Genomic DNA, 27,699 nt, shown 5'->3' on the forward strand with positions numbered 1-27,699 from the left:
CACCACCCAAAGTCAGTTCTCTTATTATTTTTTTTTTTTGCTGAGTAGTATCCCATTGTATGGATAATCAAAATCTGTTTCTATTGATGGGTATTTGGGTTGTTAGTAGTTTATGGCTTTTACAAATAACAGTGTAATGGACATTCTTGTACAACTCTGTATGGACATGTTTTCATTTCTCTTGGGTAAATATTTAGAAGTGGAATGTCTGGGTCATATGGTAAGTGTATGAAACTACCAAACTCTTTCCCAACATGCTTGTACTTTATGTTCCTACCAGGCGTGTGTGCAAGTTCCTTTCCTTCACAGCCTCACCAACACCTGGTATGGTGAGTCCTTTTAGCTATTTTAATAGGTATGTAGTGTTATCTTATTGTAGTTTTAACTGGCATTTACTAATGACTAATGACGTCGAACATCATTTCATATACTTATTTGCTATCTATATACCTTCTTTGGTGAAGTATCTGTTCAAATCTTTTATCCATTTTTAAATTGGGTTGGTTGTTTTTATTGCCTTTCAAGAGTTCTATACAGAAATTAGATAGATACAAGTTCTTTATCAGGTATATCATTTGCAAATATTTTGTCCAGTCAAGGGCTTGTATTTTCATTCTCTTAACAGTGTGTTTCAGTAAGAAGACCTTCTCAAGGTCCAATATATTAATTTTTTCTTTTATATATTGTGCATTTAGTATCATCTCTAAGATATGTTTGCTGAACCCAAGGTAAAAATATTTTCTTTGTTTTCATCTAGAAGTTTTGAGGTTGAAACTGAATATACAAAGGGACACTAGCCAGAGCATGTATGAACACAGAACTCTGACCCACCACCCCTGCAGCAATTGGCCAGAAGCGGTCAGGACATGGTCCATAACTGCCTGCTTCCTCCTTCCAACGCAGCGCCAACCGAAAAAGCCAACTGGGCTCCCCTAACCAGTGACATAAGATGTCCTTCTTCCAGTAAGCCCACTCCAGCTTCCCTAGAACAACCGCAAAATAGATCATACCTGGGCCTTCCTTCCTCCCCCCCAATATAAAACTTTCCCATTGCCTGTCTTTGGGTCTCTGCCACCACACGTGAATTTCCTGAATAATTAAATGTGAGTTTATAATCAGAATGGAAAAAGAAGAGACTTGACTATGAACACAAGAAAGGAGGTGAAAATAGAAATGACCTGGTCAAATAGCCTCCTGCACCACCCTCTGGTGGGTCGGCTAGCCCGGGCATCTGCTGAATGCAGGATATTTAAGATGGGAAGAAGGAAAGGAGGGCAGTGCCACCAACAGCACCGATAGGAATTAACAAATCAGACATCTGCAACTCAGTACCTCTCTTTCCCCAGATTCTAAAATAATACCTCCTTTTCCTCCCTCCCAACCCCCAGCAATATTACAGTCATTGTGGATTCTGCTCCCTGACCTGGGTCAGCTTCCATCATCCAAGCTGCCCATTCCTTTGTGTCCAGCTGTTTCACACGGTTTTTCTTCACCTGCCAGGCACCAGGCTCTTTGACAAACACCGCACAGCAGAATTGTTCCACTTTGGCCGCAGACATATCCATGGAGGGTCCCCTGATTGTGTCCTTCAAGGAATTTGATGGTATATTTTATGTCACACTTCTGCATACAGAAATGATGGACAGGTAACTTCTTAATGCAGTCATCAATAGAGGCCCTCAAGGTGGTAAGATCTATTTTCTCTTTTTCACATCCCATGTTTTAATGGGTCTCATCATGCACCCCCCAAAATACATACCCTCCTTCAGTGTTTGCAAATGCAGACACACAAATGGGGAGTCTTGTGAAAGCACTGTGACACCTTTGTTGAGAACATGAAGAATTAGACTTTTCAGGTGTTCCTTTCACAGAATATAGCAACAACTCTGAAGCCAGTTATCTTGCAAGCGTCCATTGTTAGAAATAATGTTTTTATGATGCAGAGTAGTCATTCTTTTTCTGAAACTGAAGGGATAGAGGGAATATTTTATCTCTATCAACTCTTCTTAGGTTGGGATCTCCCAGTCAAGAAGCGTCACAATATACAGATGCTTCCTGGCCCTGGAAGCCAGACAGAGAAGAAGATTGTAGAAAATAGCTGACTCAGCTGCGCTTGGATTGATCCCAAACACGATGTTTCTTTCCAGGCCTGAAAATCTACGAATACTCTCGAACATGATGTTATTGGCCAAAATGGAGGTAACATTGTTCTGAGACATTGTTCTCTTCCTCATTGGTTTTGAAAAGTAATCTTTATATTTTTCCACTTCCTCCATTGTGCTACAAAGCACAACAATATCATCAGGGGAATAACCATTCCTCAAGAACCACTGGCACTTCTCTGCTACATAGGTACCTATGTCTTGCAAGTTTGAGCACTTCTTAATAGTGCAGAAGCCTGGAACACCCTGACACCACTCAGCCTCACGCAGTATCTCCAGGGATCTCTGGGGAATGTTACGTGGTAGCTTTACTCTGATCTTCTGCATTATACGTTGTAGGTACTTAGCTATTGGATCTGCATTGCGGACCACTCTGGTGAGCTCTTCTCTTGAATTCTGATCTGAGAGACGGGGGAGGCCACTGTCATCCATGTGACTGGTCTGAAAGTAGTCCAGAAAGACCCAGAGAATTGAATCCTCTCCTCTCTGAGTGATGATTTTGGCCTTCTTATACCAGTCCCCATTTTCATTGCGAAAATTCTGAGCTTCATCAATGATGATGTGTTGAATCTTTTCGAAGTCATTACTCATGAAGGTTTTCCGAGTCACTGCACAGCAGATACCTTTATTACTGTAAAAATTAAAATGACATACTTAGGTTTTCTCCAAGTAAAGAAAGAAGGAAAATTACTCCAGCATACTCCTATGAACATAGGACTGTTGTTACAGATCATTTTACCACCCAACTCTTAAGGAGCAAGGTAGTTTGGGTGCACTGGAGTATGGAATTCTCAGATTGAACCTAATGTAGTGACAATAAAATCCAACTGCTTACCCGATAGAGTTCCTCAGAAGCTGGTTCTCACAAACATAGAGAATTTCATTTTCTTCACAGCCAAACACATTCTTGATTTTCTCCATGATCTTCATGGCTATGATTGTCTTCCCTGAGCCAGGTAAGCCTTGGACAAACAGTTCTCTGTTTTTGCGGATGTTTTTTGAGAAGATCTCATACTGTTGGACTGTGAGAAGATTTAAAATTTCACAGCCAAGCTGGTCACTCAGGAAAGACCTGAAGCTGAGCAAAACAATCACGAGGGACTGTAGCAAGTCTTCCATCTGCTGGGCGTTTGCAAGGTTATAGGACTTAGGGTAATTAATCAGAGAGCCTGAACCTTCAGAGGACTCTGCATTGCTCTCAGGACTCAGATGGAGGACCTTGGTCATGACACACAGCTTTCCGGTGTAGCCCCCCATGTTCACCAGCTTCTGCTTCAAAGTAAAGGCAGTACCGGTGCAGTAACTCTTCCCATCTGCATCTTGTTTCCTGAGGATGGTGTAGAAAATGGGGGGGCTGTTCTCTGTTACCAGCAGAGCATCACAGATGACTCCCTGCTTCTCTTGCAAATTCAGGTCAACAGCCCAGCTTCTAGAAAGGATCAAAATGCCGTGGGAGAAAGGCTGCATTTGCTTATTTATTAATTCCTCCAGACCTTCATGCTCTGAGGACAGCTCCTCCCAGAGGGATTTGGGAGTATACTGCAAATCTCCTGGTGTCACTAGACATGGAAAGAATTATAAATTTGTGGTCAACATATTTATTTTATGATTAATTATAATTCATAACATTATTTATTAAACTTAATTATAATTAATCATGATAAAGTATGGATTTTGGTATATATTCTTTTGTAAATATTTTATAATAAAGGAAAAGAAGTCTTGAAAATCGGGCACGCTTCATCTAAACCAGGGGTGTCCAAACAGCGACCCGCGGGCCAACTACAGCCCGCAATCCATTTTTAATTGGCCGGCAGCAAATTCCAAAAATATATTGAGTTTACTTAAATAAACCAGGTGAGGTAATACGTACTTCACCTCGAGTGAGTGGCCCGGCTGTTTGTGTATTTTACCGCACATGGCCCTTGGTGAAAAACGTTGAAAAAAGTTTGGACACCCCTGATCGAAACCTATGTGTTTACTCTGTTTATGACCTTGGAAAATTCCTTCATTTCTCTAAGACTATTCCCTCAACTGTAAAACAAACAAAAACAAAAAAACCACATTAAAAATAGCACATTTCCGGGGTCTAATGTGATGGAAAGAGAACTGACTCTGGGTGGTGAACACACAATGGGATTTATAGATGATGTGATACAGAATTGTCCACCTGAAATCTATGTAACTTTATTAACAATCGTCACCCCAATAAACTTTAAAGAAGAAAAAAAATAGCACATTTCCTATGGTGAGGAATAAATGAAATAGTATAAATTATCTGGCTCATTGTAGTTGCTTGCGAAATGTTAGTTCTGTTCTCCTTCCTACTCTAAAATATCTGAATCTCAATATTTCTTTGAATAGTCCCCATTGATGGAGGTAGAAGGAGCCGTTCCAGGAAGAAGGTGCTCATTGAACCTTTTATTAGCAGAGAGCCCCTGTGGTCCTGGACTGGGAGACCCTGAAGTTAGGCCCTGAGCTAACTCTCCTGAAGCAGAATTCTGGCATCACTTACAAATCAGTGTGAGACTGCATCCGTCACAAGAGCCTTCCCTTTGTCACAAGGGAGCAAAGCACAACTATGTGACATAAGAATAGATTCACACTGTAGGGTTTTAAACTTATTTCAATGATCATTTGTTCCAAATGAGGATAAAAAAAATGAAGAGATTGTTTTCATCCTGTTGTGGTGGTGTCAGATCACAAGATTTGTAGTGGTAATTTTAAGTGAAATTACCCATCTTGTTGGTAATTGTTTATTGTTCATTGTCACTTTTGCTTTCTCACTTGTACTAGGTGTTCGTGCAACTAGGTTATGCCTGCAACTTGGATGGGAGCAAGTGGGAGATGGCATCCATTATGGGACATATCCAGATTTTAGAGATGTTAAAAGGTGGGGAGAAACACACCACTAAGAATGGGCGAAATAGAATAATATAAGAACATGTTTAAAATGGAACTTTAGCAACCAAAGGAAGCATAAAATGAAAACTATGTCATTTGTTGATTGTACTAGGGAGCTTACACATATCTGTGGGCCTCACAATTGTACAAGGCAGATATACTTATTATACTCTTTTTCATATGAGAAAATGGAAACTCAAAGAGGTCAAGTGAGTTGCCCATGGTCACATGGTCACACCCATAGGAAATGGCAGAGCCAGAGTCCAAACCCAAACCTTGGACACCAGACCCTCTGTTGTTTTCACTCTACCGCACTGCCGTGCAGGTCATACAGACCACCTCTCCTGATAATTGGAGAAAATCACTAACGTATCTCATCGCAAACGTGTTTTACCTCATCGTTGAATAGGTCTTATTTTTCTTTAATTATGCAATGGGACATGCTTCCTAAGGAAATTATGTGAAGGCAAGAAGTGTCCCTTTCATTTCTTTGATATTCTACATGACACTTAGTAAATCACAGGGACTCAAATGGGAGTTCAATATATGACACCACGCTACATGCATCACACTCTCCATGAGACTTGGGGCCTCTGTGCCTTTGCAGAGCTGTGCTCTGAGACTCTAATACCCTCCTCCACTTTTGTCACCTGATAAACCCCTCTCATCTTCTCCAGAACTCCCATGTCCTTCTCTCCTCTGAGCTCCCATAGAATTTTGTATCCATTCTGAACACTAATCCCACTGTGGATCCAGGGAAATCTTAAGAAAAAAAGCACTGAAATGTCCAAAGTAGTTGTTTTCAAACTATAGGAAATCAGGTGAGGGCTCCTAATGGTTTAGGACACCAGGACAAAAGTCATTGGGGGCTGCTTGATTCTGACCTACTGCTCAGGCCCCGATTTTCTTTAGTATCAATAACTCCAGTGATAGACAAAATTTCTATTTCAGTTATTACATTTCGTCCAAGATAAATATTTACGAGTACAGTGGTTAACCGGAAGGCAAATTATTATCAATCAATGCTAATTAATGTGCTGAGGACATCTCTAATTCTTAATGTCTGGAATCTTATTGTAAAACAAAAAACAAACTTTTTCTTTAGCACTGTTAGTATTCCAAACCTAATAATAATAGTAGCAGACTCTGAAAATGAAAATTGGCTTTTAAAAAATTAATTTTAATCAGGAATACATTCCCATAGTCCAAATAGCAAAACACTCCTATTTCCATTTGCTCCATTTCCTGCCTCCCCAACCCTATCCTACTCCCCAACCATACATTCTTATTTAGTTTCTTGCCTATTCCTCCAAAATTCCTTTATGCAAATATTCCCCCTTTCTTACATAATAGGTAGTAAACTGTTTGACACTTACTTTTTCACACTTAACAATATATTATATGTTGGTGATCTTTCTATATCAGTACATAAGAACTTCTTTACTTTTTTTTCCAGTTATCTAACATGCCATTTTATAGATGTGCCATATTTTATTTAACCAGTCCCTATTGATAGGCACATAGATTCCTGCCCCCAATCTTTTGCTGTTATGATAATAGTACAATAGGTAATCTCGTACATTTGGTATGTATGCAGGTATATATGAAGAATAAATTCCCAGCAGTGGCATTACTGGATAAAAAGGCAAACGTATTCGTAATTCTGACAGATATTGCCAATTGTACCAATATGCACTCTAACAAGTAATGTATGAGAAGACTTGTGTTCCCACAGCGTAGCATATAAAAGATAATGTCAGATTTCTTTACTTTTTACATTCCCGTAGAGAGAAATGATATCTCATTTTAATTTGCATGTCTCTTATTTTGATTAATATTAAGCATCTTTTTAAATGTTTGAAGCCATTTGAATTTTATTTTTTCTAAAATGTCTTTGTTGATTTTTCTGTTAAGTGGTTGTTTTTTTCATCCTTATCAACTTCTGGGAGCTTTTTACATATTAGAGACATTGACTCTTTGTGATGATATAAGTTGCAAATATTTCTCCCAGTTGGTCAATGGTCCTTTGACCTTTCTTAGTGGCTTTGCCATGCACAATGCTTTAAAAAAAAAAAAAAAAAAAGTGTGCAGTCGTATATATCAATCCTTTCTTTCATGGCTTTGGTATTTTGAATCTTGATTTTTCTAATCTTTTTGCCAAAGTTATAAAAGCATTTGCCCATGTTTTCTTCTAAAACATTTATGGCTTTAATATTTTGTTTTAAATTCATGATCCATAGAGTTTATGTTGGTATATGGCATGAAGTGTGAATCCATCTGTTTAAAAATAAACTGCTACCCAGTTAACCCAAAATCTCTTTACTGAAACATCTACTTTACTTTCTTGAGAAGTCAAGTGCATCATAAACTAAATCCTCATATGTGTTTGCATCTATTTCCAGACTCTCTATTCTATACCCTAAGTCTAATTATATGCACATACAACTCTTTTTATTAGAGGCTTTATAATGTTTTTATATCTGGATAACTTTTCTTGTTTGCTCTTTTCAGGTTTTCATTTCCTGGCTCTTCTTGCTTATTTACTTTTCCACTGTTACTTTAGAATAAGATTGTCTAGATTAATCTCTTGTTTTTTACTGATATCTCATTACATTTATAAAATAACAGAGAATCTACAAGTTTATGATATCTTCTTTTCATGAACATGACTTGTGTTTCCATTTGATTCAAGTATTCATCCGTGTCCTTCAATATTGTTTTAATTTTTTTTCTCAGATTGGTTTATCCTGGATATTTTAACTTTTTGTTGCTATTGAAAATGGGGTATTTTCTTGCATTGTTATATTAGGCTATCGAACTCTGCATATTAATTTTCACATGTTTCTTATAATACTATGTAATGCAATTAATTATATTCATTTTGAATTCTTTTACTGTTTATAGTAGTTTTTCATCGATTCTCTTGAACTTTCCAAAAATATAGAGTCTTACCTTCTTCAATTTTCACCCCCCCTCAATTTCTCTTAGCTAATTTCATTTGGTGATATTACACCAAAGTTGCAGTAGTGCATATGATTGTTTTGTTCCTGAATTTAATAGAATGCCTCCAATACCTCTCAATTAACATAATAGATATAGATATTAGATATAAATATTACATTAAAGAAATATCTATGGGTTCCATTTTACTGATTTTTTTAAAATCAAGAATTGTATTAAGTTTTTTCAAATGCCTTTTCAATGTATCAGAAGATAATCATATTTTTTGCATAGAAATACAGACATCTTGAATTATAACAATAACTCTGTAATGTTGATTTCTCTTTTCATCCCTGGAGTTCTAGCTTTGCATCCTCATTCATAAATTAGTCTAATTTTTTCCTTTATTGTGCTTTCAGGTTTTGTAATTACTGTTACTCCTGCTTAAAAAAATAACTTGATAATTTTAATTCTTTTTCTATGGCTCTGGAACAATTTTAATAGTGTTGGAAGTATCTATTCTTCAGATGTTTGGTACAATTCCTGGAAAATTGATTATTTATATAATAATAGATTGTCGCTTTATGAGCATACAGTCCAGTATTTCCTTTTCCTTATAACTTATTCCATGGTAATAAGCTGTACTAAAATGGAGCTTACTGGGTTTAGAAAATTATTATCAATGCTTATGCTTACTCGTGTATCTAATACTGTTTATTGTGGACAATTTTTAAAATATAAATTTGATGTGCAAATGAATGCAAAGACCTCACGTAAGGGAAAAAAATAAAATCTTAAATTCGGCAATCATTATCTATTAGATAATGATAGATCTTTACACATTTCCAGGACATTTATGGATCAAATTCTAGTGCCAGGTAAGCAACTGATTTACTGCATAGACTTAAGCAAGAGGTTTTCCCACTCTAGAAGTATAGAAAGAGGACAGCAATGGATTCCTAGAAAAGGCCTAACAAGTTTGGAGTGAGGGATGAAAGCAGAAAACAGACACTGTCCTTTGTTCTGTATCATTATTTCATGCTGTTAAACAAGATTGTTTCTCCTAAATCTGAAACATGTTCGAAAGTGTTCACAATTGATCTTCATTTTATTTGTTTTGTGTTGCATCTTGCTATAAACATTAATATTTATTCTTTTATTTATATTCATAACAGCCACCCCTCTGGAAAAATCTGGCAGAGTTAGGCAATTTTTTGCTCCTGGTGCAATGCATGCCTCTAGTTCAACTAGATAAAAGATTTCCAATCTGGATCAACATCAGAATCATGTGAATAAGCTTGATAAAAATGTGCATTATGAGGTGCTATCCCCAAATATTCTTATTTATTAAGTGTGGAGTAGTGGACCAGGTATCTGTACTTTTTTAAATAACCAGAAATACTGATGATCAGTGCAATTTGAGAACTACAAGACCAAATGGTCTTTAGGGCAATAATATTCCTGGATTCTATGTGTGGTACTGCCTCAGCCAGTGGCATCAGTTAGAATTCATGTCTAAATTACTTATCACCGATAGATTTGTATTACCACCCTGTACACATAGGTCTGTAGAGCATACTTTCAGGATTTTAAAAAACAAACATAACCATTTACCTCCCCTTATCCTACCATACAAAATGGCTGGTGTCAAGTAGGCAAACCACAGTGACTACCTGGAAATAACAGTCTCTGGAGAGTCTTCTTATGTTCCAGGCCTTTCTTGGAGTACACCGGTCTGCTAAGAGGAGGGCTGCTAGACAGACTCAGCTGAGATTCAAATTCTTTGGACAAGCACAGAAGATCTTAAGAAAGAAAGAAAACTGGTGTTATTGTGTGATACGTTAGTTCGTTTTTTCACCACTGAAAGAGGCCTTCTGAGTAAGTATAGTATGTGACAGTGCAGGTGGTGTGACTTGAAAGATAATCGCAAGATAATGGCCCATTTACCCTGTGTAGACAAGTACCTTTATTGCACATGATGGTTGCCGAAATCCACTATTGAAGAGACATGATTTGGAAGTTTGAATGTGTTTCCCATTCAACATAATTCTTCACTCTGTATGTCTAGATAGCCTTTTGTTTGAATTTATTTTATGCTATGTAGCACATTCTTTGAGTAAACATATCTGTACATGTAGCTTATTTCTGTGGTGGAAATATTCCTACTGTGGACAATTTCAAGCTACCAATGTGATGTCAATAAATACAGAGTTGGGAAGAAATGCATAGTAGCACGGCCTTTGACAGTGATTCCACCACAGATAACAAATAAACATAAATAACTTCACAAGCAAAGATAATATTAAAACGCAGTAAATTATTAGGAAGTGGTGAGTTTGTATTTATTACACTTGTTTTTAATATAATTTAATTGTAAGTTTCTATAACTTCATTTTTAATAATGACTGTGTTTAACAACTGGCTCACAAAAATCCTGAATGTTTAATAAATGACTGGAGCTAGGTAACCATTCCCCCAAATTTTTCTTTTCATCTTCTGATGTGAAAAAATTGCCTATTATAGGACACTGATTTGGGCTACTAATTACCCAACAAAAATCTTATCAGGTATGGAAAGCAGGATACTTGGAGATTTGAAAAACAGAGTTTAGTGGGTGTGAGAATTTCAAAGTCACAGGAAATAAAGGAAACCTTGTTTAATATGAAGGTGCTAAAGAGGTAGAAAGGACAGGGAGGGAGGTACATTTCCCCTCTTACCTGGATCGGCGTCCATCATCATGTCTACCCATTCCTCAGTTGTCAGGCTGCAGACGTTTTTATCCTTCACCATCCATGATTTGGGAGCTTCTGAGAACACTGCACAACAGAATGGCTGCACTCGGATCACACAAGCGTAGCCATAGAGCTCTCCGTTGGCTAACACATTCAAGATTTTGACTGTGTAAGTTAACTGGCTTTGGGATTGGCAAAAATGGACACGAGGTAATTTGGCTATTGTAGCTTCTATTTTCATTTTCAAAGCGTTACAGTCAACATTTTCCTTAGGACATCCCAGAACTTTCTTAGTCTTATCATCCACTCCAATAAAAAGATAGCCTTCTTCAGTGTTTGCAAATGCAGAGATGTACTCTGGAATTGTGCTTTTTACATACTCTACGATGTGTTTTGTAGAGAATTGTTTAAACTCTACATGTTGAGACTCAGGAAAAGGCAGGATTTCACCATATTCAAGCTGGTCTCTTTCGAAAATTAGGTAAGCAGGATTCGAGTTATGGTATCGAGGTGTAACCCTGCGAACTTTACAAGAAGGTTCTTCCTTCAAGGTTTCTGTATTTCTTTTCTTGGTTTTCAGGAAATTGAATGCCTCACTTGAATCCATGCAAACCACAGAGGTGAGAGACCTACAGTATAACGAAGAGCTCAGGCTGCAAATGCGGGGTTTGATGGACCGGTCTTCAGGGAAAGGGTCACTGTTCCAAGATTTAACAAAAACGTAATAACACCTCCCTTGTTGCTTAGTATCAAAGAAAGCCTGCAAATCTTTAGACATAATAAGTGTTCTCAAACACTCTTCTAAATCCAGTCCCATCTCCACGTGATGCTCATCGTTGTTTGCCATTTCCATCCGAATCACTCCTCCTCCTGAGTTTAATAAAGCACATGCAGCCTGTGTAAACTTCTCCCTCTCTTTCTCTCTTTGAGTTTTCTGCAGCTTTTTTCTGTTAGCTTCACCAAGAGTTATTTCTCCTACACTGATGACCAAATCTGGGTAAGATAATTCTACCACCAAAGATGATTTCTGCATCTCCATTTTCTCTCTGCAACGGAAACCATTAAAACACATACCTCATGTTAATGAAGCAGATTATATAGCACATAAAACCGTACTCATTAATTAAAAATATTTATAGAGTTCCTGCTAAGTGCTGGGGAGTAGAGATTAAGTGTTAGATAAGAATGAGCATAGCCCTGCATCTCAGAGATTACTGTCTGGAAGGAAATGGTTGCATCAAGTAATTGCAGTCGGGAGGATTTTGCAGTATCCATGTGAGATGGTACCCTGGCAGTGGGGATGAAAAGAATTTGAGTGTATCTGATGGTTAGGGAACACAACTAACATGGCTCTGTATTGACCAGATAGAAATCAGGAGAAAAGATCAAAATTTAGTAACTGGGCTTTTGGCTTCGGTGATTGGTTAGTGGTACCACTTATTGGCAATAGATCAATGATTCTTTTTATTTTATTGGGGAATATTAGGGAGCTGTGTTTCTCCAGGGCCCATCAGCTCCAAGTAGCTGCCCTTCACTCTAGTTGTGGAGGGCGCAGCTCAGTTCCAAGTCCCGTTGGGGTTTAGAACCGGCAACCTTGTTTTTGAGAGCTTGCGCTCTAACCAACTGAGCCATCCGGCCGCCCCTCTGGAAGCTCGGCGGCAGCTCGCTGTCTTCATTCCAGTTGTGGAGGGTGCAGCTCATCGGCCCATGTGGGAATCAAACCGGCAACCCTGTTGTTCAGAGCTCCGGCACCAACCGAGCCACCTGGCCGCCCCAGATCAATGATTCTTGAACGTGGGTGATTGATAAATGGGGATTTGCGATCCCATTCTCTTCACTTTTGTGCATATTTGAAAAGTTTTAATACATTTTTAAACTGACTTCTATTAAATTTGGGTGGTGGACATATTAGTTATTTTGATCTCTGTAAGTTTGAAATTATAACATAAAAACCAAAATCTTTACCTCCAAAAAAATTTAAAAGGAGAGTAAGGCATGTAAATTTAGATCACTAGTAAGAAAGTGATTGAACATTTGGACTATATGCGTTCTTAGGGCAGGGTGGGAAATGAAGATGGCCAGGGCAGGGGGAGGATCTGATAAACGGGGAAAAAGAAGGGTCGATGGATTCTAAGTCTTTATGATGTCAGAGAACTTGTATTTTGGAGTGGTTGAGCAAATCAAAACAGCAGCACTTTTCCTGCCATCTTGGGGCCTGTGGGGGCCTGCTGGGAACAGGACTTCTAAAAGGAAAAATATGCCTGGAAAGCTGTTGTTCAAAGCCATTTTTGCTGGCTATAAGCGGGGTCTCCTGAACCAGAGCGAGCACACAGCTCTTCTTAAAATTGAAGGTGTTTATACTCGAGATGAAACTGAATTGTATCTAAGCAAGAGATGTGATTATGTTTACTAGGCAAAGAACACCGTGACTCCTGGTGGCAAACTGAACAAAACCAGAGTAATCTGGGGAAAGGGAACTCGTGCTCATGGAAACAGTGGAATGGTTCGTGCCCATTTCTGAAGCAACCTTCCTGCTAAGGCCATCGGACACAGAATCTGTGTAATGCTGTACCCCTCAAGGATTTAAACTTACTGAAAAGTAAATAAAGTGGACTTGTTCTCTTGTAAAAAAAAAAAAAAAATTCAATAGTACCATGGGGAAGGGGACTCAAAATGCTTAGGATTGGGCCCGCCCAGGTGGTTGGAACTCCGTGCTCCTAACGCCAAAGGCTGCTGGTTGGATTCCCACATGGGCCAGTGGGCTCTCAACCACAAGGTTGTCAGTTTGACTCCTGCAAGGGATGATGGGCTATGTCCCCTGCAACTAATGACAACTGGACTTGGACATGAGCTGTGCCCTACACAACTAAGGAAAAAGAGCTGGGAGTACACACTGTTCCCCAATAAAGTCCTGTTCCCCTTCCCCAATAAAATCTTTAAAAAAAAAAAAAAAAAAAAAAAAAAAAAGCTTAGAATTGCATTGCCACCTGCACAGTCATTTTTACTTTTAGCTTGATTATAGACTAAAGAATGTGATCAAAACATGTCATTCTTTGTTTTATTAATTCAGGAAACATTCAGTGAGTGTTCATTGTGGGTATACTAAGTGCTGTGATAGAGACAAAGAATCTGCCTGTTGCAGATTTATAGTTTAGGTCACATCAAATTACCATGATATGGCTTAAGTAGTATGTGGAGAAAAATCCATAACCCTGAATGCCTATACTGATAAGAAGGAAAAATCAGAATAGATTTCCTTCAAAATTTAAAGAATTTAGAAAAAAACTAGATCGCAAAGGAACACAAAATAACAGGAATAATAAATGTAAGAGCAGAGGAAATTGGAAAATTAAAAAGCAATTATTTGATTAACTAACAAGATTAAGAGTTTTATTTTGTTTTGCTTATTTGGTTTTTGCTTTTTAGACAAGCCACTAGCATCTTTATTACTTAAAAAGAGCTCTGAACACATAAAAAAGTGGTTGATTCAGGTGTGACAATGAAACAGAATTCTGAGCAGTAAATTATTTGGAAGGCCAGGTCATGCACAATCTTACTCATTTGTCTGATGTGTTCCTTGTGATAAAATTTACACTTCTAACTATCTTGTTCTGTATTTTATGATCTTTAAAGTCTTGTCAGATTATTTATACAAAGTTGCCATTTGAGAGATATCTGAACTTCCAAGTTATATTCATATGGACATTTACTCTCAAGCATTGCATGTTAATTCATTTTATTGGATAAATATTTTCATTTGTAACTCCTTTCTATATCTAGAAAGTCTGGATTATTTTGCTTGGCATAGAAACCTTGAGGGCTCCTAATCTTTTATTCTCAGGACCCGCCTCCCCAGAAAAAAAAAAAAATAGGAAACTCTGGTAGATTTCTTCTTCTAAAATAATGATTAAGATTTTGTTCTACCAAAATACATATTAAGAACTTTGAAAACATACTGTAAATGGTTTTTAAAAATAGGCAAAAAAGCAAATTGGTTTAATAAAAAATTGAGAATTCCAATAAATCAATTACAAAGTAAAACATCAGGACAGTTACCAAAGAAAATGTTAGAAATGACCTGGCTCCATTGGGTTTACTGGAGAACTTTTAAAGTTCAAAACCATATAATTTCTATATTATTAAATATACAGTGCTTGACACATGAAAAAATATGGCATGCTACATAACTGTCTTATCCTTGTCTTACATATTTCATGAAAAACATTATGAAAATCAATCATCTTTTCACCCATTTCTTCCTTCTCTCTTATGGTCTTAATATTACATTATAGGTTTTCGCAAATTGTAAGCATCAAATGAACGTAATTTTGCATTGGCTAATATCAAAACAGTTACAACATGAATAATGGTACAGTCACTTTAAAAGACAATTTAGCAGTTTTGTGCAAAATTAAACATATTGTTACCATATGATCCAGTAATTGTGTACCTTGGTATTTACCCAAATTAATTGAATACTTATGTCCACACAAAAACCTGCATATGAGTATTTCTAGTAGTTTGACTCATGATTGCCAAAACTTGGAAGCCACCAAGATGTTGTTCAACAGATAAATGGATATATAATGTTCAAGGAGACAGCGCAGTCCTTTTAGCATTGTAATACCAAATTTGGGGAATAGCCTAACTGTCCATCAATAAAGGAATGGGGAAATAAAATGTCGTAATGTTTATTGAAAGGAATATTATGAACCACTGTAAGAGAATAAACTAAAACACAGAGACATTAGAAACAAAATGTAGAGTTAAAAAAATCAAGATGCAGAAGTATACATGTATAGATTTATACCATTTAAATAAGCTAAGCATGCACAGACAACAAAGGTACATATTATTCCTGGATATGTGTATGTAAAACTGTGTGTGCTAAAAATACTGTAAAGATATACAATAAACTTAGAATATTGGTTGCTTCTGAGTAAAGGAGAAAAATCCGAACTGGAGACGGAGGGCAAAGAGAACTTCAAATTTATCTACAACATTTTATTTACTGAATTTTAAAAAGACTTGAAACAACTATGGCAAAATGCCAACAGTTGTCAACTTGAGGTAATGGGGTAAAAAGATTTGGGGTAACAAAAGAAGTGTTTGTCATTTTACCTTTGTACTTATTTTATACACACACACACACACACACACACACACACACACACACACACTCTGTGTCTCTCTCTCCCTCTCCCCTCCCCCTTCCCCCTTCCAACCCACCCCTCAAGTTAGCGCACCACCTGCGCTCTTCCCCTCCTCCTTCTCACCCCGCAGCTTCACCTCTTCCCGCCACTGGTCGTGGCTCCCCCAGAACACCGGCGCGACCCCCACTGCGAACCGAGTAGCTTTCTTTCCGGTGTCAGAAGTCAGCAGTGATCTGGCCAGGCCAGCCAGGCTCCCGCAGGGCAGCGATGGGACCACAGGAGTGGCTGGGGAAACCGGGGCCAGGGACTGTGTATGTCTGTATGAGTGAGCTGGTTTGGAAATGTGGCGTAAGGAGCGGCCCGAGGTAAGGGGAGTAGAGCCTCTGCACGTGGGCCCAAGGGTTAGAATGGAGTAGGGAAGTAGGGCTATGAACTCCAGCGCTCTGAGAAAAGTACATTTCGCAAAGCAACAGACACTGGACCGAGGAAAACCACATTCTGTAACTTGGCTCTGCCCCCCAGCGTTATGCTCTCTTGTGTTTCACAGATGAAGACTCAAGCCAGAGAAGTTATGGCCTGCTCAGGATTGGAAGATCTGATTTATTTCTCGGTTCCCCCCAACCCATCTCAGTGCAGCAATTATGGTCTCCAGTAGTTTGTTGATCACACACATACTTAAAGTTGGATCTAAAAAACCATCTTACATTCATGCCTGAATAAAAACATTTATGTTGTAAAAGTGAGTATGCCAATTGGTGACTAGAGAAAACATCCAGAATATATGTTGTAACAGGTGATTGTTTTCCTATTACAGAGTGGCAAACATTTCTCAACTATCCACCTGCTGAAATATTCAGTAATATATTCACTTGTGCCCCATTGCCAAAAGGATTTCAAGAAGCAACTAGTTTAAGTGGGGCAAGTTTACTTTCTAATGCTTTTAATATTGTTAAGCTAACCACGTGTATTTTTGACACACTTACAAAAATAACCTGGAAAATCCACCTGGGTCAGAGCTTCCCAGTCGATATAGTTTCTCATAAAAATCAAAGTATCTATTATGAAAAACAAGAAAACTGAAGAATTCAAACAATCATTTCTTCCCGCCAAGGCTCTAGCCCCTCCCATTTGCAAGTTCGGTCCCCAGATCTTTGAGCAATCCACCCTATAACCCTCTACACCAGTGTCTCAGACCTCTGCCAGGTTGTCTGGGCTGGCTGGAATCCTGCATCCTTGGTCTGAGCAAGAAGGTGAGTCCCCTCTACATACCAGTTCTCATTGTCTGTTTCACTTAGTTAAGAAAAGTGTGGTTGGTTTTCCACCTCAGCCTCCCTTGCCTAAATACTCATATATAGGCAAGATACAACTGAAAGGGTCTGTAGCTACAGGGTGGATTTTCATCTTAGAGTTCTTTGATCTCTTTTGAGACCATCCTTTCTGAACAGGCACTGCTTGGGTCTTTCCAGAGCCTGTACTTACCTTGGGAATTAGAAGATTCCTCTGGGTTGGGGTGTCAAAGAGAAAACTCCTGGAGCTCTGAGTTATTCGGTGTCTGCGGCTTGACTGAGGACGGGAGGAAAGAAATGGCTCTGAAAGCTGAGCCCTCTGAAGAAAAGCAGGCCCAGGGGAAAAGCTAGGTTTCAGTTTCTCTGAAAAACAAAATTGGACTGTTGCCTTTTTTAAATTGTTGTCTCTGAAAACTGACATACTCTCCTGTCTTTTAGGTTTTGATTTCCCAGTAGGCTAAATTAGAATGCTCTAGCACTTAATGTCTGCCTTTCTGGCCTCAAGAAGAAAAAAAGACTGTTTCCTGTCTTATCAATAAAAATTTGTCATTTTATTAATAAGGAGGTGAAAAGCTAGTTAGTTCTGGTTTGACTCTAAAGGAACTGTGTATCACAAGGAACACGTTAAACTTTTTGGAGAACAAGGCTACAGAAAAGCCTGTTTGGATACCACCAAACTATCATTAGTGATTACTCCCTGAGGAGTGGAATTGGAGAGAGAGATGGAGAGGGAGGGAGGAATTGTTATTTTGTACAATAAGCCTGAGTTAAGAAATATTTAATGCAATAAGGAAAAGAAAATACTAGAGCCAGGTAGAGAATTAAGCAGTGCAACTCACTGACTTTCTCACTTATTTTTTCTAGTAGCCTCTATAATCCCAACAGTTGTAGTTGAAATTTCTGCTGGATTTCCTGTTATTGATTTCACGGCTAATGCTGTTCTAAGTTTCTTTTACTTGCCACTTTGATTTGCAGTTTCCGTTCACAGCCCACACAAGTTACAGTTGTTCTTGTTTTCCCTTCTTTCTGGAGTCCTCTTGTAGATTACAAGAATTATTACAGTATGGATTTAGCAACCATTTTTAACTATAAGAAAGGTGTTGTACACAAAAGGGAATTGAGTTTGAAATGTCATCAGTCAGTTTTATGCCGGTCTCAGCCTGTCCATAACATGTATTATGGTTGGACCCGTCCTTGTTCTTATTATGATTATAAGGCGCCCTCCCGCAATGATCATCCGGTAACTTTGAAAAACACAAAGGTTTATTACTTACAGGACCTGGAAACTACACAGCACACCTAGGGCCACACAACGAGGTAGCGAGCAGAGCTTGTGAGAGAGAGACTATTCCTGGGAGTTCTGCTTTTATTGGGGTTGAGGGTGGAGCCAACGGTGGAGCCTAGGGCGGGAATTTTAAGCGCAGGGAGAAAATTTAAAAAAACAGCCGCCCAAATGGTCAGTTACAAAATCAACCAAGTTCTCTAAAACAAAGGAGCCTCAGTGACGGGAGGTGGCCTGGCTATTTACCTACGTAGTTATGTGGCTGACAATGTGTTTATTCCAGTAGTCTTTGCAGTAGATGCGTTTTGGAAGCAGATGCCTGGCAATCAAAACATAAGTCAGTCACTTGCACTACAAAAGGAAAAAAAAAAAAACCATTACAACCAAGTTCCCAATCTGGGCTGCTCCTAAGAACCTTTCAGCACACCTTTTAAAAATGCAGATTATAGGGCTCCTCCCCAGATATGCAGAATCAATAGATTTATATTTTTAAGATCTCCTGGTGATAATATGGACAGCAAGGTTCAGGAACTACTAGACTCCCATTTCCTATCTCCCGTTATCTAAATCTCTAGGCTCATTATTCATGATGGACTGTCACAGAAATTACTAGTATTACAGACTGCCGCACAAACCCAATTTGTACCAAATCTGTTTCCAATATGGCCGGCATTATCACTTCATGATGTTGCCTACATGTGTCAAACAGAGTGGGTAATGATCTGATTGCAGAAAAGTATTACAACCTGCAAATTACCCCAGAGACACAGCATTAAAAAAAACCACAGCTCATGCTTGAAAAGTCCAGTGAGAAAAACCCAGCAGGGTCCAGAGGATGTCTTAATAACCATGTTCACAGAGGATTTAGTTTTGTGCCAAAACCTGCGATACAAGCATTTCACGATACCTCAGTTATCCCTAGGAAGAAACTATGCTTCAGAAAAGTTAAGGAACGATGTTGATAAAGTAACTTCTTCCCAATCACTTAGTCTTTGACCATATGCCAGGCGCTGAGAACTCAGTTTAATAGCTACTGGTTGTTTGACCCTTCACATGAAACAGCATTTCATCTTTACAATAACCATCTGAGGGAGATAACATTTCTGTTTTTCATAAGAAAGATCAGTTCACTTGTCCAAATCACATTTGGGGTCTTGAACCCGTATTTGAACCATGTCACATCTGACTCTGAAACCCATACAAGTACATGGGTGCTGGGAAGCTCTGCTCATTCCTGGGTAGGACTCTTTAGTTGGATGGGTGTTTTTCCTGTAATCCAAGCAGGGACCCCCAACCATTTCACCATTCAATATAATGTTTCCCACAGGACCACGAAATTAGTCTCAGGCATCTGCCCTAGAGCTGAGAGGGGACCAGGGATCTGGAATTGAACAATCACACCAGGTGATTCTTATCAGGCAAATTTGGAAAACTCTTGTTTAGGTAGCTTTGGACAAGCAGAGGTTGTTTTACAGACCTCCTGAGTTGTGTTCCTGGCAACTGTCACTCTTCAGGGAAGTCACAACCACCAAAACCAGGGAAGAAGAATGCTTCTGTCCTAATTGTGTTCCTTCTGTTGCTGAGTTCCCTAAAACATCTGCACTCCACCCCCACGCGCATATTTCATGGAATTCCATGAGCTTTTGAACCTTTTACTTGCCCATGTGTGGGGACAGAGCCCAGGAGTGCAGTTTCCAGGCTCTCAGCCTCACTGGAAAGGTGCTGGCTCAGGTAGGAAATGGTCATCAACTGTGATTGGATGCCATCAGCTGTAACCAGTGAGCCATGTCTACTCATATAACTGCTGTGGCTACTCTAGCAGAAAATGGGGGCTAGCAAGAAGATAGTGGCTGAGCTAGTAAGCTGCGGAGTGTGGATTGCGGATTGCACAGAGGCGGATTGCAGCTGGCAAGTGAGATTGGTTGGCAGAGAGAAGTGGACGGTAGGTTGCGGATAGTGTGGCTCCTACTTCCTGTGTCTCCAACCCAGCCGCCAGCGAGAATATAGTGGTATGGCTCCCCTACCTATGACTCCATGGGTGTTCCTTTTTGGCCTCACCGTGTCCTGCGTTATTATGTGGAAAGCAGGCCCAGAGACCCCGCATGACTCCCTGCATGACAGAGGCTCTTCTGCATGGAGAGTTTGCCACATCCGAGGCTGCCAATGTGGAAAATGTCTCCTGCTGTATGGCGGACTGCAGAGTGGGAATGGCTTCCAGAACAATCAACCCAAACAGGATACAAAAGGGAATGTACAGTATGATTACAACTCTGCCAGAATTTATCTGTTGATGGACCAACGCTGGAAATGAATAAGCAAAAATAGCAACTGTGTGATACGATGGTAAGAATGGGGATGAGTTTTCATTTGTCCTCTATTTTTCAATCTTTCTGTGATATCAGAGTATATAGACCTAGTTATGAAAGGTATATTTGTGAAGTTTCTTACTGTAGAAAATGCTTTTCTCTAAACATTTCTATTATGTAAGTCTTTTTAGTTATCATATTGGTTTTGTAGAAAACTTTTAGAAACTAAGAATAACCATGTTGCTTCATATCACAGATATTCTAAGTACACCCAATCTTGGTCTCTACATTAAATAACATAAACGACTGTTACCATGGAGACTCATGCCTTTAACTTTGATGTACCAGAAGGCAGAAGAGCATAGAGGCTAAATGGACTTTGGAGTCAGGCAGACATGGGTCCAGATCTTGGGTTCAGAATGACTAGTTCTGTGATCTTGGGCAAGGTGTTTACCTTTAAGCCATGGCTTCATCAGCTATAAATTAAAACTAATCAGGGACAAAATTTATTGAGAGCTTTCTACATGCCAGGTTTTATTTAAATGTATTATTTATTTCAATCCTTTTCTTTATGTTAAGGCATAAGTATGAATTTTACCCTATTTTACAGATGAGAAAGCTGAGTTTTAAAAGGGAGGGGGGAGAATTAACTTGCCTGCAGTCATCCAGCCAATTAAGAATAGAGTTGGAATTCAAAGCTAGGATCTATCTCACCCGAGGACTCATGCTCTTAACACCACCTTATCCTACCTTACATGGGACTGCTATACATAATGCAAAGGTTGCTGGGAGGATAAAAGTTATAATGTATTTAAAACATTTTGCACAGTGTCTGACACACAGTAAGCACCCACTACATGTTAGCTATAATCGTATACTGTCTATCAGAGGATATAGGAATGGAGCTGTAGAGGTATTGGGATTTTCTACGCACTTCCCATCAGAACCAATGTGAATACAAGGTATCTTTTATCTAGGCCATCCTTTTGATCCAGTCATCTCAACTCTGGGGATTTATAAATATACCAAGGAAAGAAAAGGTTGCATGCCTGAGTATGTGCATGCTTAATTTTAATAGTGTAAATTGCTAATGATCCAAATTAACATTGAAATTTTGTATAATCTAGCTACCGTGTTTCCCTGAAAATTAGACCTAGCCAGACTATCAGCTGTAATGCGTCTTTTGGAGCAAAAATTAATATAAGACCTGGTCTTATTTTAATATAAGACAGGATATAATATAATATAATACTGAGTATAATATAATATAATGTAATATAATATAATACTGGGTCTTATATTAATTATTGCTGCAAAAGACGCATTAGACCTGATGGTCCGGCTAGGTCTTATTTTTGGGGAAACACAGTAGGATATTGTGCAACATTAAAAGGATAATTTTGAAGACTATGCTACAACATGGGGAAATGCCTACATTAGTCAGCTCCTGCCACGAAACAATCTTGAATCTCAGTCATATAGTAATAAGCATTATTTCTCACTTATCATTTGCAGGCCAGCTGGGTTTGCCTAATATAGTTGGAATCATTCAACTTGGCTCCAGGCCATGAGTTGAATTCAAGCCTGCTTCAGATCTCTCATTCCTCAGTGACTGGTGGGCTTTCCAAGGCATAGTCCTTCACATCACAATAGGAGACAGACCAAGAGAGCAGACATAATGCTGAAATGTGTAAAGCCTCTGCACACATCACAACTACTAACATTGCATTGGACAAAAAAGTCACATGCCCAAGCCACATGAAGGAGGTGGGAAAATATACGCCAACTCTGATGTCAGGAACTATAAAGGGTACAGGTATAGGGAGTAATGAAGTATTGGGAACAGTAATACAATCTCCAACCATGCTTACAAAAAGGTTAAATGGCAAAAACACACGCACAGGATACAAAGTTGATTGTACAACTTGATCATAACTATGCAAAAATCATTTCACATATCAGCAAAGAATGAAAATAAACAAGCAAAAATGAAAAAAAAACACACAACAACTATGCCTGGAAACAAGATGATAGAACTTTTTATTTTGCCTTTTTCCGGTTTTTAAACTTACACAATAAAATTAAATTACCTTTCTTTTTAAAAGTATGTTTTAGAAGCTTCTCACAGCAGGCAATTTTAGTTCATCAAGCTAATTGTTTTATCCATTCCATTAAGGGTCTATAGAAAAAAAATTAGAATTCTAAGTACAAACAAGTTAGTTGATTATTCTTAGTCCCCACCAGTTCCTAATCTCAAACTGACACCTAATGAACTTCCATCAACATAACCTTTAACTTTTTCTGTTGCCAAAAAACAGTTTAAATTCCTTTATTCTCTTATTCTTCTTTATTGCAGTTTTAATGATTCTCCACACTGACCTCGTGGAAGTCTCCAAAATTAGATACTCATTTCAGTGAATAGAAGCATTGTCCCTAGTAGATTCTGATTTTCTGAAAGTGACAAGTCCACTCAACAGATAATTACTGAGCACCTACCATGTTTGAGGCACTAAACTAGTTGCTTTGGGGGAAATAAAGATATGTAAGTGACTATCCTTACTCTCCACAATCTTGCAGTCTAATGGGAAGAGAAATGTGTACACATCCATTTGCAGACACAAAGAACAGACGAGGAGCAGTGTTCAATGGTTCTCAACCCTGATGGCATATTAGAATCATCTGGACAAGCTTTAATAAGTACCGTGTCCAAACCCATGCCCAGAGATGTTGATTTAATTTGTCTGGTGTCTGGCCTGATCACGGGTATTTTTTAAAGCTCCCCAGACAATAATAATGAACACCCAGGGTTGAGAGCCACTGGGTTAGGCCTCCACTTTAAGCCTAACTGAGCTGTTTCCATAGACTAAGAACTGGCAAAGCCTCTCAACTTCAATATGAAAACATTATTTTAAAAATCAATTATCAAAAATTATATCATGCATGCCTATAGTTTAAAAAATTAAATGGTACTGAGGCTTATGACTAAAATATAACAGTTCCCTGTATTCTCCATTCCCTCAGTCTCCCTCCACTTTTGACTCTTTAAATTATTTATTTATTTTATTTTGTAAAGATTTTTTTTTTTAATTGGGGAAGGGTAACAGGACTTTATTGGGGAACACTGTGTACTTCCAGGACTTTTTCCAAGTCAAGTTGTTGTCCTTTCAGTCTTAGTTGTGGAGGGCGCAGCTCAGCTGCAGGTCCAGTTGCCGTTGCTAGTTCAGGGGGCGCTGCCCACCATCCCTTGCGGGAGTCGAACCGGCAACCTTGTGGTTGAGAGGATGCGCTCCAACCAACGGAGCCATCCGGGAGCTCAGCGGCAGCTCAGCTCAAGGTGCTGTGTTCAATCTTAGTTGCAGGGGGTGGAACCCACCATCCCTTGAGGGACTAGAGGAGTTGAACCAGCAGCTTTGTGACTGAGAGCCCACTGGCCCATGTGGGAATCGAACTGGCAGCCTCCAGAGTTAGGAGCAAGGAGCTCCAACCGCCTGAGCCACTGGGCCAGCCCTCTTTAAATTATTTTTAAAGAATTCACACATCTTCCATTATCTCAAATGTTAGGACACTGGTATCTTTTGCATCATCAAAAATGAATTAGTTGCTGAACTTTATGATTTTCTCCCACCTAAAAGTACCCTAAAACCCCCAAGGAACAGTAAAAAGGAGGAAGCGCCAAGTAATTGGTGCAGCAGAAGTTGGGAAAGAGGTTCTTTTGTCCAATCCACGGCCAAGACTAGATTCATACTGGCCTGTCTGATGGCCTGAGCAGTTCAGACAGGCAGCTAAGGGCACTTCCCCAAGCCCCACCTGCCTTCCCACCTCTTGGAAAGCTGATGGGCTTTATCTGAAATTACAGCCAAAAGAATATTTCCACACTTTGTCCTGCATTCAGACCTCCCCAGCATGAATGAATTTGTCCTACACTTTTCTAGAAGAATAGTCTCGAAAGAGGAATCTTTCCAGAGCCATAAAACAAAACAAAACAAAAAACCTTAAGACAGAAAAACAAGATTTTATTTCTAATATATTATTAAGAATAAATTGTTATTTCTAATATATAACACATACATTGGAAAGAAGACATGATAGGAATGTATTGCCTAGATTTTGCTACGCCAACAATTAGTTATCTGGCAGTTTAGAATGACTTTAGTGCTATCACAAAAAAAAAAAAAAAAAAAAAATGAAGCCATAGAATGGCTGCAAAAAGAGAAACCAAGTTTGACTTAGGGGGATGATGAAAGTTGCATTGAAGAGGTGGGTTCTTGAACAGGGGCTTGACTGACGCGTCAGAGGGAGCAGAAAAGGGTTTGAAGGCCGAGAAAATGGCACAGGCACAGCCAGAAGCCAGGAATGTGTACAGGCATCATAGGTGCTGGATTGCCACCCAGGCTCCCCGTAACCTCTCACAGTTGGATTATAAAATTAACACCAGATCATCACGGAAGAGAGCAGGAATGAGCAAAGACTCCTTCTAGACAGGCTACTTCCCAGGCCTGTTGCTGGTCCAAGCAGTTGGTAGCCTAGATGAACGTATTAACACGTGAGAATGGAATGTGAGCAAGTATTGGTAGTGTTGGGAAGAGTGAGGGAAGGTTGGTTGTCAACCTGGAAACTTTAGAAACTAGGAGAGAGAGAAAAAATTTTATCTGAGGCAGAAATTATGGGACAACGAGTCACTCATAGCATTCTAAACTTTCTTTTGTAAACCTGCCCTGACCAGTCCTTGTGGTGGAAATATCCCTGTTTTGGAGATGATTGCCATAGTCTAACATAGCCGGAAGACTTCGGACAATTGAGTCAGATTACCAGCTCCCCCTTGCTGCAAAGCTATGCTTCTATAATTTGGCTTCCTATGTTACTATTGAATATACTGACTAGCGAAAGCATCTGGCTCACTTATTACTATAATCCGCACTGTAAATGGACGGAGTGGCATTTTCATTTTTGCCTTGGTCTTCTGTGAGCTTTATTAGCATAAAGCCATCCCAGAGAGACTGATCCAGACTTGGTGCAAAAAGGAAATCAAGTTCTGAGCCTATAAAGCTTGAGACCCATAGCCAGTATGAGGTGCCAACCAAGGTGCCGTCTGTCCTGAGACACCGAGTCAAAGTAAGCAACTGGGTGAGCACCCTACCTTTGACCCCCTTAAATAGACCAGTAAGGCTGGGTGCATTAGAAACTGGGAGATGGAGATATAATAAAGGATGGATTCGGAGAGCAAGTCAGGGTGTATCATGGAAAGCCTTGAAAATTGGTTTGGTTTGAAGACTGCAGGGAATCATTGAAGATGCATTAGCAGGGGATGTCACAAAATCAGTTCTCTATTTGAGGAGAACCTCTCTGTTTGACAGCATGAAAGCTGGAGGCAGGGGACCACATTGAAGTCTGTTGTACATGGAGGAGGTGAAATGGACTGGAAAACCGACAGTGACACTGCAAACAGAGTGTCAGGGTCAGTTCCCCGATACATTTCTGTGGCTCTCTGCCATGCTGACTGTGCCTGGATTTCCTCACTTGTCATGTGTGCAAAGGAGTAACTGCCACCTGCCTGGGAGAAGGAACTCTGTTCTATCTGGCTTCCTGTATTGCTTCAAATAATTTTCAGAAAGCTGCCCTCTTTTCATAAAGCAGATAGAGGTGTTTAATGGCTCTTGAAGCAAAACAGAGCTTATGAGTGTCCTCTGACAGGGTGCATTCTGGACTCAGCCCGAACACGATATTCCTCTCCAGGCCTGAGAACTGCTGAACGCTGTCTAAAATGATGTCACTGCCCAACACACCAGAGGCCCGGCTGAACACAACTCCTGTCACTCCGTGGGTCTCAGTTAATTCCATGGCTTTTAGCAGGGCACGCTCATAGCGTCCTCTGTCCTCCCCACTCCTGCACAGAATTGCTATATCTTTGGGCAGATAGCCATATTGGAACAGGTTGTGACATCTTTCTGCCACGTGGTTGGCCATTTGTTCTGTTGTCAGGTTAGTCTCTGTCTCACACACCCCGGGCAGAGCCTGAGCACACATTACTTCCCTGTAGGCATCTTCCCTGAACAATGCCAGTGTGTCTGGACACATGTTGGAGGGACGATTTTCTTTGATTCTCTTCATTTCTTGTTTTATGACCATTGCTATTTCCAGAGAACAGTGGATCCCATTGGTGATTGTTTTACGAGGAAACTGAGCCGATGGAGGGGGAAGGCCATTGCCATCTGCATGATGGACTTGGAAAGGGTCCAGAAAAAGCCAGAGGACCCCACGGGGAAGGTTTTCACTTCCAGCCGCCCTCACCTTTGGATGGGTGATGCTCTTAGCCTTTGTGTACCAGTCACCATATTGACTGCAGAACTTCTCAGTCTCATCCACCACTATGTGTTTAATCTTTAGGAACTTCCCTTGCATGAACGTTTTCCGGGTCACAGCCTGGCAGGTGCTTTGTTGGCTGTAAGGATGAAAGAGAGAATAGGTTCAGGGAACACCATTCATTCATTACTCTCTGGATTGGAGTCACAGGCTCGTGCTCACTTGGAGGCTGATTCACTGATTTAGTCATAAACTGCTCGACTTACAAGTTACCTGACAGAATACATAAGTGCAGACCCTCCTCTTTGGGGGTTATCTCGTTAAATATGCATGTGAAACTTTTGAAATAAACCCAGGTGGGAGACTTTGTTATTTCTCTTAGTAGTCTATGTCTCCTGCTTGACAATCCCTGAAGACAAGCTCCTTACATCTACCGGCAATCTCGAAAGTAATTTACACTTGTTACTACCGTTTCTTTACTTTCTGCCCTTTTTAGAGGCAGAGAACAGTCACCTAGAGGCATATCATAATTTTTATATGCAAAAGAGGTTTGGACGAATACAAATTCCTCTAAAGCAAATCCTATCTCCCCACTTACTTGGAGTACAAAACTAGAAGGCTCTTTAGATTTTGG

The 27,699-nt window shown here is 39.5% G+C and overlaps 2 protein-coding genes, 1 long non-coding RNA gene and 1 pseudogene across 10 annotated transcripts in view; 2 read left to right on the plus strand and 2 right to left on the minus strand.

Moving 5' to 3' along the window:
• Positions 1-18,554, minus strand: SLFN11 (schlafen family member 11). 6 transcript variants are annotated; one of them, XM_033089380.1, is made up of 6 exons: positions 18,452-18,550; positions 17,371-17,540; positions 10,724-11,784; positions 9,680-9,808; positions 2,998-3,721; positions 1-2,793 (listed from the first exon to the last, which is right to left on the minus strand). In XM_033089380.1, exons 3-6 carry the CDS (start codon positions 11,775-11,777, stop codon positions 2,007-2,009), a joined length of 2,694 nt encoding a protein of 897 aa, XP_032945271.1. In that variant the 5' UTR covers positions 11,778-11,784; positions 17,371-17,540; positions 18,452-18,550; the 3' UTR covers positions 1-2,006. The 6 variants fall into 6 exon arrangements, with proteins under 6 accessions (XP_032945271.1, XP_032945276.1, XP_032945275.1 ...); XM_033089385.1 differs by having other exon boundaries at positions 17,371-17,454; positions 18,452-18,518; XM_033089384.1 differs by having other exon boundaries at positions 17,371-17,496; positions 18,452-18,508.
• LOC117012894 (60S ribosomal protein L35a-like) lies at positions 12,996-13,424 on the plus strand (annotated as a pseudogene).
• LOC117012895 (uncharacterized) overlaps positions 16,011-27,699 on the plus strand; it is a 24,604-nt gene continuing 12,915 nt past the window's right edge. For 2 of the 3 annotated variants that reach the window (XR_004421238.1, XR_004421240.1), the window contains exon 1: positions 16,011-17,141. This is a non-coding gene — a long non-coding RNA (uncharacterized LOC117012895). Of the gene's footprint in view, positions 17,142-20,546; positions 20,803-27,699 lie in introns of all 3 variants that reach the window. The other variant, XR_004421239.1, reaches the window with a different exon arrangement.
• LOC117012892 (protein SLFN14-like) overlaps positions 24,210-27,699 on the minus strand; it is an 11,131-nt gene continuing 7,641 nt past the window's right edge. Inside the window, 1 exon segment of the mRNA XM_033089379.1 lies at positions 24,210-27,204. Within this exon segment, the coding sequence (XP_032945270.1) occupies positions 26,370-27,204 (835 nt within the window). The 3' untranslated portion in view covers positions 24,210-26,369.

Source organism: Rhinolophus ferrumequinum, chromosome 21 (assembly GCF_004115265.2).
Source record: "Rhinolophus ferrumequinum isolate MPI-CBG mRhiFer1 chromosome 21, mRhiFer1_v1.p, whole genome shotgun sequence".
Taxonomy (NCBI): domain Eukaryota; kingdom Metazoa; phylum Chordata; class Mammalia; order Chiroptera; family Rhinolophidae; genus Rhinolophus; species Rhinolophus ferrumequinum.